General features: G+C 48.1%; 1 protein-coding gene across 1 annotated transcript; it reads left to right on the plus strand.

Moving 5' to 3' along the window:
- The first annotated feature begins 1,542 nt into the window (after positions 1 to 1,542).
- CDA (cytidine deaminase) lies at positions 1,543 to 9,945 on the plus strand. Its single transcript, XM_063145254.1, has 4 exons — positions 1,543 to 2,375; positions 3,713 to 3,824; positions 4,775 to 4,832; positions 9,767 to 9,945. The coding sequence occupies exons 1-4, from the start codon at positions 2,204 to 2,206 to the stop codon at positions 9,878 to 9,880; spliced, it is 456 nt and encodes a 151-aa protein (XP_063001324.1). The 5' UTR covers positions 1,543 to 2,203; the 3' UTR covers positions 9,881 to 9,945.
- The last annotated feature ends 320 nt before the right edge of the window (positions 9,946 to 10,265 follow it).

Consider the following 10,265-nt stretch of genomic DNA (forward strand, 5'->3'; position numbering starts at 1 on the left):
AGCAATGCCAGCAGGGACCCCAACATCACACCTGCCCCCTTTGGTTGGCCGTGCAAAGCCGACCAAGGTGCAGGGCGTCAAAGGCACTCCTGGCCCAGTGCTCTATTTATCTCAGGACCTTGCCCCATTGTATATGGTACAGGCTTTGTGCATGATGTTCAATCTATGGGTGGGTTTTAGGAGCAGAGGCTGCTGTGCACATTGTGTAGCCTTTCAGATATCTGAAGACTGCTATCACATCTCCCCTGAATCTTCTCTTACAAAGATTTGCGGTTCTTTCAACCATTCCTCATAGTCTGTTGGTTCCAGACCCCTTATCCTGGTCACTGCGCTCTGGTTTGTCAATGTCCTTCTTAAAATGTTGAGCCCAGGCAAGTGGCCTGAGATAAGGACATTGATTCCCACGCTTTCAGATGCAGATCCAGGGAGGGGTGAATCTACCTTATTGTTACCTAAAGAGGCCCTCCTTTATTCCCAAGATCTGGTATCTTATGTCTTTATTCTATACTTCCTTCTCCACTTGCAACTGGATACATTACTCCAAATGCAGCGGAGCATAGAGCGGAGCTATTACGTCCCAGGACGCGATGCTTCTATTAACACACCCCAAGACTGCATTCGCTTTTTTTAGCAGCTGCATCACAAAGCTTCATCCCCCGTCCCTGCTTCCCTCGGATTATCCCCATAGCGCTAAGCTTTCGCGGTTGTTGTTTTTGCTACCGGGCGACAGCGATCCTTTGCATACCAGGAATTGAGTTCAAGGGGGGAAATGTAAAAAATCATTAAAAAATCAACGGATGACCCAATTCAATTCAAATTTGGTAAGCTTAAAGCTCTCCCTAATATCTATTACTGTGCCAATTTTGGTGTCTTTATCTTTAAAGCTTACGCAGATGTAAGCATTTCTTTAAAATCCTGCTCCTGTGCCCCAGCGGCGGCTCGGAAGATACGCTCAAAAAGTAGGGGCTAAATAGAGCGAATCTTTTGGCTTTATTACACAATTAAGGCAGCATGCCTGGGAGTACTTCACAATCAAAGCAGATTATATGGTATTAAACTTCTGAGTTCTTTGTATGCAATTCGCAGTGACTGCACAGTATAATGCTGGTGTGATAAAGCTCACACTCATATTCATCTTGCGACCCACTAAGACCCCTGAGTCCTTTTTACATGCACAGCTGCCAAGCCAGGTTGCCCCTTATACTTGTCTTTGATTTGTTTCTGATACCGAAATGCAAGACTTCACATTTGTCTTGTTACTTTCAGGCCAGTGTTCCATTCCTTCTAGTCCCTTTTGAATCTTGATCCTTGAATCTAGCTTCCCTCCACCTGTTTCCTGATTCTATCCAGTTTTCGGTTGTCCGAACAGCTCATTCCGCTGGAGATCTTTCCTTCCCTCCCTCCCTCTTTATTCTTTCCACTCTCCCTTCAGCTCCAATCTCCACGCCCATCTGGTTTGCTGCCATGGTTTTCTACAGCTTGGCACGTGACCCTCATAATAACAGGTCTGTGCACAAGTTCCCCGACTCAATGGATCTGCAAACTCTCTTTTGGCTCGCAGGGCAGACGGGAGCCTTCGGCGGTGCGCTGTTGGCTGTATCTCTGAAACAAGGCAACAACTGAATTGTCAAAAGAGCCACAGGCTGAGTCACTGGATTAATGGAGAGCTGAAGAAGAAGCATGCTCAAGCCAGAGTTCCAGACCTGATCGGCCCAGCAACTGCCGCACCTCACCATGATTCTACTCTCTTGCAGTGTCATGAACTTCGGCGCAAAGAAGAACAAAGAGGCCCCAGAGGGAAGCGGTGGAGCAAATGAGGACAGTGGCATAAGCCGCCCATTGGCCTTGGCAACGGTGAAAAGTTTGTGAATTTATTCCCTGTGGGACCAGTTGCCAAGGGAGGGCAGACGGGTCAGGCGGCTCAAGATCAAAGATCCAATCTCTTCGCTCCGGGAGAGCCATCTCGCATTGCCAGAGAGAGTCCGGTTGGGCCTGGACTCAGCCTTGAACAGGCGCCTGTCGGCACATGTCCTATGGCACTTTTTAAGGAGGAACGCCCCGCGCATGCCACAGAAGCGCCCTCTTGTCAGGTGTGCTGGCGCATGTGCGAACTGAAGAGGAGGTAGTGTCTACGTACAAGTGTCTCTCCCCTGGGGGGTGTAGCCTTTGCTGAGATTCTGTCGGACCCGTCCGTGGCGTGACGATGGCACATGAGCGGCACGGTGCTTCGCGGCTTCGCAGCCCTGGGATTGGACCTGAGCAGGTCGAGCTGCTTTTGGCCGCGTGTAGGGAGGCCAAGGAGTTTGCGTACTGCCCCTACAGCAAGTACCCCGTGGGGGCTGCTCTCCTGACCACCGATGGGAAGGTCTACTCAGGTAAGTGAGGAACTCCTCTTCCTCCACATCTCTCCAACACCCCCCAGCTCCATTCAACGACAAATTACTCTTCTCAGGTGTGCCGCAGAGGTGCGTGTTTGCTAGAACTTCATTTCTCAGACCTGGGGTTTGGGTTCCCTAACTCCAGGTGTAAGAGACCGAGGTGCAGGTAATCAGGGAAGAACAACCCATTCCTTCCATAAATGGTGGGTACCCAACCAGGGTTTGCATCAGCATCCAGTAGGGTGGGGCAAATGTGGGCCCACGGCTACTGATGCTGGCTTTTAATTTTTCTCAAAATTAATTTCTAGCTATGGGGGCAGTATATAAATGTAATAAATAAATAAATAAATAAATAAATCATAGAATCATAGAATAGCAGAGTTGGAAGGGGCCTACAAGGCCATCGAGTCCAACCCCCTGCTCAATGCAGGAATCCACCCTAAAGCATCCCTGACAGATGGTTGTCCAGCTGCCTCTTGAAGGCCTCTAGGGTGGGAGAGCCCACAACCACCCTAGGTAACTGATTCCATTGTCATACTGCTCTAACAGTCAGGAAGTTTTTCCTGATGTCCAGCTGGAATCTGGCTTCCTGTCACTTGAGCCCGTTATTCCATGTCCTGCACTCTGGGAGGATCGAGAAGAGATCCTGGCCCTCCTCTGTGTGACAACCTTTCAAGTATTTGAAGAGCACTATCCTGTCTCCCCTCAATCTTCTCTTCTCTAGGCTAAAGATGCCCAGTTCTTTCAGTCCCCATTTTATCCCCATCTTACAGATGGAAGGGCTGAGGCAGAGGCAGAGGCAGAGGCAGAGGCAGTTGCCTCACTTGTGAGTTCTCAACAAAAGTGAGGAGGGAAGTGGGAAACAACCACATATAAAAGTACTTAATATGATAAGATACTGATTTATCATCATGCGTGTTAAGCCAGAACTGCTATTTATTTATTTATTTGTTTATTTTTGGAGGATATACTCGAATAACAAAATGTATCTATAGCTAGCGCACGACTGATAAAGCAGAACTGATATCATTCAAGGATAGATCTGTTGAAACAACAATTTAGAAAAACAATGATGTAAAAATACATCTGGAACTGTTTCCTTGGTTCCCCAGTCCTCACCATACCCCTATGTGAAGTTTTAATCCCAGCCAAACTAACAATTGTCCATTCCCTCACAATATCTGGACTGCAAACTCTGTAGTTCCCTAACCGACTGAACGTTCCAACAGCTCAGCCTGCCTTGTGTTGGAGGCCTTTGCTGCCACAGTGGTCAGGAGATACAGATGCTCAGGTTTTGCCAGGCGAGATCTTAACCTGCTCTGTCCTCTCTTCAGGTTGCAACGTTGAAAACGCATGCTACCCGCTGGGCGTGTGCGCTGAGCGCACAGCTATCCAGAAGGCAGTATCGGAAGGGCATACGAAATTTCGAGCCATGGCCATTAGTTGGTGGGTATAAGCTATTTCATTTCCTACATACAATAGGTGCCGCTTTTATAGATTCTTTGGCCTCTGTAAAAACTCAGAGTATAAGATCCGGTGATAAGAGGTTGGGTCCAGGATCTGCCTTCCACAAGAGGAAGGGTTCTGCTTGCAGAATTTGCCTCCACTCAATTTAGGGGGGGGGAGGGTCTTCCCTCTCCACACCACAGATCAGCCCATTCAGCAGGGTCTCCTGATTCTCTGGGGCTGTTCACACAACATACGAATCCACGCTCAGTGGTTGAATGTGGGTTGTCTGTTGAACCGTAAGTTCCTTTTTGAACCATGGCTTAGCATGTTGTCTGGACATTTTTCGCAGGGTGGCTTGTTAACCACCCTGAACAGCCCGATGACAAACCATCAGTTCTCAAGATGGCTTGTTTGAGAAAAATAACCCATGTTGCATGGTTAACAAGCCCACCTGTGGAAAATGCCCTGGATTCGGACTACATGCTAACCCACGGTTCAACAAACAACCTGCACTCAACCATTGAGTATGGGTTCGTGTGTTGTGTGAACCCGGTCTCTGTGTTGCATCTTCAGGGGTCTGGAGAGGCCATCATGGGAGGAACAGGCAGAGATGTCCACTTCTGACAGCGCAGTTGATCCAGCGTAAATCTGGATCCAACCCATACTAGCATCTAGCCAGCAAGCTTGGTTCATGAAGGGGAAGCCATACTTTTTACTGCTTTTTGAATAGCAGGGCTAGAGATAATGGGCTTAAGATTTCAGCTGAACATCAGAAGTCACCCAAGGGTAAGACCAGGGGGCTCTGTGATTCAGGAAGTACTGTTTGTCCTGCTGTGACTTTTTTGTTTTGCTTTCATCTTTCATAATTGCATTAGCCTCTTTTCCAGGCAGCTGCCTGCATTACACGCAAGACCCCTGAACTCTGCCTTGTTGTTCTGTTCCAACAGCAACAGCCGGGAATCGTACGCCGTGCCCTGTGGGGCTTGCCGACAAGTGCTCAGAGAGGTAAACAGCTTGCACGCTTCGTCCTCACAAAGGAACGAGCCACGGCGTCGCTTTTCATTCCCAATCCGTGGCCTCGTTTTCTTTTAGGCTAGAAATGCAGACTTCTGCACCCAGGTGAAGTCTTCCAGCAGCCTTCCCCAATGTGTTGCCGTCTGGGTACTACAGCTCCCATCATCCCTGCCCATTACATTGGCTGGCTGGGGCTGATGGGAGTTGGAATCCAACAACACCTGGAGAGCCACGGGCTCCCCGACCCTGTTCTAAAGGAAAGGCATTGGTTAACGGACCTGATGTTGACACCTGCCATAGTTGATAATAGGTTCCAATAAGGGTTGAAGATTTTCGGCCTAGCTCCACAGAGCCCCATGAAAGAGGTTAAAGCGTTTATTTAACCATAGAGTAAGTTAGAATAAAGAGCTGTTTTTCTCATATATGGGTACTAGTACTGGGCTTTTCCCCTCAACTGTCACCAGCAGACTGCCGCAGAGGGAGAGGAGTTGGGAAAGAATCGTTGCCTTGTTTTCCTCTGCCCTCCCATCGCCTTTTTCCTTTTGTGTCTGTTAAATTGTAAGTCTGCAGGCAGGGGCAGTCTTGTTCCTATTGGTTGTATGTAAGCCACTCCGGGAGATTTTTTAGTTGCTTTAATTGCTTTAAACAAACAATTAACTGAAGGGATGGAATGAACCGGCAGAAGATTCCAGGTTCATGGCCAGGGATGAAGTAGCCAGCAATAGGCGAATACCTCTGCCGAACTGTTGCTGCCAGTCAGTGTAGAGAATATTGGGTGAGATGATGGACACTAGGGGTGTGCACAGACCCCCCGCTCAGCCCCGCGGGCCGATCCGAAAATTTCGGATTGGCCCGCTCCACTCCGCGCCGCTCCGCCCATACTCCGCTCCTCTTCGCCGCGGAGCTCCGGCTCCGAATCGGAGCTCCGCAGTGGAGGGGTGTGGTGCCAGGTAAGGCCGGGAGAGGAGGGCGGGGGTGTTTACCGGGAGAGGAGGGCGGGGGTGTTTACGTGCGGCGATGGCGGCAGAGCCTGGTAAGGGACCAAGGGGGAGGGGGGCTTTACCTGCCTCCGTCCGCGGTCCGTCGGCTTCTTCAATTGAGCCCGCGGTTCAACCGCGGGCTCAATTGAAGAAACCGAGGGACCGCAGATGGAGGCAGGTAAGGGAGAGGAGGGGGGGTTTACCTGGCCCAGTAAACCCCACTTACCTTTCCGGCAGAGCTCCGGATCGAGGCGAAGGATCCGCCTTCACCTCGATCCTCTTCGCCACGCTCCACCGGCCCCCCAATCCTCTTCGCCTCCACCTTAAGGGGAGGCGAAGCACCCCGCTCCGCTTCTAATTCGCCGGTCCGATTAGAAGCGGAGCACATCCCTAATGGACACATAACCTGACCTGCAATAAGAGAGGTTTCTATGTAACTAGCTTGGGACTTCTTCAAAGACAAGCAGGCTATGACGGACTGTGAACAGTACGCAGGCTGTGGAGAGACTAGGACGGCCTTCCCTGAACCTGGTGTTGGATAACAACTTGCATCATCCCCAGCTAAGGGGAGTTGTAGTCCAACATATGGGGGCACCAGGTTGGAGAAGGCTGGGCTAAAACAAGAGGGAGAATTTTTTTTCTTGGTCTGTCCTCATGGTCACTCAAAGATGTAACAGCTGCACTGTGGCTTCTAATGGACAGTGCTACGAGCCATCCATCTGGAAGCATCCTCGGTGAAGTTGAGTGGCAGAAGATTCGGCACGGACAAAGGAAAGCGTGCTTTTTGGCACAGCACATAATTAACCCACGGATCTCACTGCTGCAAGAGGCTGGCCATCAGCTCAGATCATGGAATAATAATACATTGGGAGGGGCCTCTAAGGCCATTGAGTCCAACCCCCTGCTCCATGCAGGAATCCACCTCAAAGCATCCCTGACAGATGGCTGCCCAGCTGCCTCTTGAAGGCCTCTAGGGTGGGAGAGCACATGACCTCCCCAGGTAACTGGTTCCATTGTCGTACTGCTCTAACAGTCAGGAAGTTCTTCCTGATATCCAGCCGGAATGTGGCTTCCTGTCACTTGAGCCCATTATTCCGTGTCCTGCACTCTGGGAGCATCGAGAAGAGATCCTGGTCCTCCTCTGTGTGGCAACGTTCCAAGTCCTTGAAGAGTGCTATCATGTCTCCCCTCAGTCTTCTCAGGGTTAAACATGCCCAGTTCTCAGTATCTCCTTGTAGGGCTTTGTTTCCAGACCCCTGATGATTTTTAAAAGGAGTTAAGACACGTTCAGGACATTTAGGCCTACCAACTGCTATTAGCCATGGCATCTAAATGGAGCCTTTATGTCCCAAGGCAAAATGCTACTGGATACCCCATACGGTGGGGTTGGGGCAATAAAGGAAGGTCTATTGCCTCCGTACCCTATTTGAGGGAGGGGGGTTCCTGGAGCCATCTGGTTGTCCACTGCAGGAAACGGGGGGATCTACACTACTACTTTAAAGCGCTTTATAACAATTTTTACAACTGTTGGGGCCCAGGACACACTGCATATACAGGTTTCAAAACGTTTTCAAAGTGCTTTAAAGCGTTTTAAAAGCAGTAGTGTAGATCCCCCCCAGGACTCAGCTAACTTGCTCTGATTTAGCAGGTGTCTTCTTACATTCCTACCTAAGGCACAAAGGTTGTAAAACTTTCATCACTGTCGACTTTCAGTATTACCCAACTGATTACTGTTTAACTGCTGGCAGACGTCCTGCGTAGCTAAGTTTCATAAGTACTATATGTAAAAAGTAATGCTTCTGATGCTAGTCTTTATACCTGCATATGGGTGAATTTTGATGGCATACAGTGGTGTGTGTGTGTGTGTAGATTAGATATATTCATACATATACATTATTATTTTGCCATTTCAAAGCAAAAAGCGAAGGATTCAAGCTGTGGCCATTTTACAGCTTTCACAGCCAAAGCCTATGCATGTTTACTCAGAAGTAAGTCCCACTATGTTTCATGGGGCTTACGTCCCAGGAAGCGTGCACAGAATTGCAGCCCTAATCCCAGATGTGTTCTGGGTTGGCTATAGTTACTCAGCAGCTAAGCTAACATTCCCTACAGGGTGTTCCTTGATAGCCGCCTTTGCAATATATACTACCCATCAATGTTTCGGAAGACGACGCTCTCCAGCTAGTTGAAGGTTGGGCAATCATGCTTTGCCAAAAGAAGAGGAAACACTTCCCCAAAGAGGACAAAAAGGAGACATGTTTGTATAAGATTTGCTTGAGCTATTTTATATGTTTAGGTGCACATTTAGAAATAATGACTACATTTGAAACAGGACTACATCTCACCACAGTGGATAAAACAATGTCCAGGTGACTTGCTTGTCTGCGCAGTCTCCTCTCCAGGTGTTGATGGACAACTTCAAGTCCCTTTTTCTTTCTCCTGAGTGTCCTTTATCTTTATTTATTTATGATTTAGTGCATTTCTATCCCGCCCAATAGCCGAAGCTCTCTGGAATTTAAACCAGACTTGTGTATTTGAAACGCTGTCCAATCCAACTGCCCTTGGAGGACTCGTGGCCACGAGCAAAGGGGTTGGACTCGATGGCCTTGTAGGCCCCTTCCAACTCTGCTATTCTATGATTCTATGATTCTAATAATTTGGCACCAAAATGACAAAGCGTCTTGCGGCACTTTCAAAAACTAACCCGTTTACTGTGGCGTAAGCTTCTGTGAACTGGAATCCACTTCAGCAGAGGCATGAAGTATTCTCACCCTAGAACAGTGGTTCCCAAACTTTTTCAGGTAACCGCCCCCTTGGTTCCACAAACTCATGCCCGCTACCCACTACCCAACCCTATAAAAATCATTATTCAGAATAGCGGTTTTCAACGACCCACTAAGGAAGATAATAACGATAAAATTCAAACTAGTAACAGTTAATTGAATATTTATTCAAAATCCAAAGCACCCGCTGCAGGCTTGCCAAGGGAGGGAGGGAAAAGAGAGCGAACACCTCTGTTTTGCAGCCAGCGTGGCGGGGCACACCAAGCAGGGTATGTCTCTTCATTAGCGTTTTGGTGCTTTTGAATCATTTCAATTCACCGTTAAAAAGACTCTTGATGGTGCTATATAAATTAATTAATTAAATAATAATAATAATAATAATAATAATAATAATAATAATAATATGTGTGGATTCTTCCCCTATATGGCTCGGGACCAAACTACCTTCTCCCATTAAAATGTCCCTGGGTTTTAAGACCTTCTGGAGAGGCGCTTCTCGGAAAAGACCACCTCGAGCGCCCCCTGCCGCCCCTTTGCCTCTTAGCGCCCCCCTATGCAATCCCACCACCCCCAAGGGGGCGCTACCGCCCACTTTGGGAACCAGAGCGGGTGGGGAGATTGTAAGCAGTGATGTTAAGAGGGAAATGAAATACAGCATTACTGGATATGACCATTACATTCTTCACTATCAGTTCCTTAAGGATGACGTCCTGCTGTTGCCTTTGGTTAGAAAGAGATCTATCTATCTATCTATCTATCATCTATCTATCTATCTATCTATCTATCTATTACATTTCTATACCACCCAATAGCCGGAGCTCTTTATTATATCCCACCTTTTTTCCTCCAAGGAGGCATAGATAATCTTCTTCCCTATTTTATCCCCACAGCAATCCTGTGGGGTTGGTTGGTCTGAGAGTCTGTGACTGGCCCAAAGTCACCCAATGGGTTTCCATGGCCGAGTGGGGATTAGATCCCGGATCTCCCAATTCCCAGTCCGACACTTTAGCCACTACACCACACTGGCTCAGTTTTTCAGTTTTGAACTCAGGGAAAAAATAGGACATGTGGAAGGGCTCATCCAATGAGGCCCTTTTTTGTGTATTTGAGATTTTCTGTGTGATTTTAAGACACTCGCGGGATTCTTTTTACTCTTTTCTAGTTCGGTAAACACTGGGACATCTATTTGACCAAGGCAGATGGGACGTACATACAAAAGACTTTAGAAGAGCTTCTTCCCCTCTCCTTCGGACCAGAAGACCTGAAGACGTTTTGAAGAGGGCGAGACAGAGCCTGCAGTGACCTTATGCCTTATCCCCAATAAGAGATTTCATTCATTGATTTCAAAATTATTTCTTTCAAACCACACAATCCAGGTGCTACCTTGAAAATCACGCGACTAACCACGATATAGACGGAAATCCTTTTGCTGCTCAGCATCCCGCTTTCAGCTGACGGCGATATAAATGGAAAGATCTTTTTGCAGGTTTCCCTTCAGACCTCCCCTCAAAGAAGAGATGGTTTTGTTCATTCTGGCATTTGCACAGGAGCATAAGGAGCCGCCTTCTATTGAGTCAGACCATAGGTGCACCTAGCCCAGTAATATCGACAGTGACTGGCAGTGGTTCTCCAGGGTTTCAAGGCAGGAGTCTTTGCCAGCC

Source organism: Elgaria multicarinata, chromosome 20, assembly GCF_023053635.1.
Source record: "Elgaria multicarinata webbii isolate HBS135686 ecotype San Diego chromosome 20, rElgMul1.1.pri, whole genome shotgun sequence".
Classification (NCBI taxonomy): domain Eukaryota; kingdom Metazoa; phylum Chordata; class Lepidosauria; order Squamata; family Anguidae; genus Elgaria; species Elgaria multicarinata.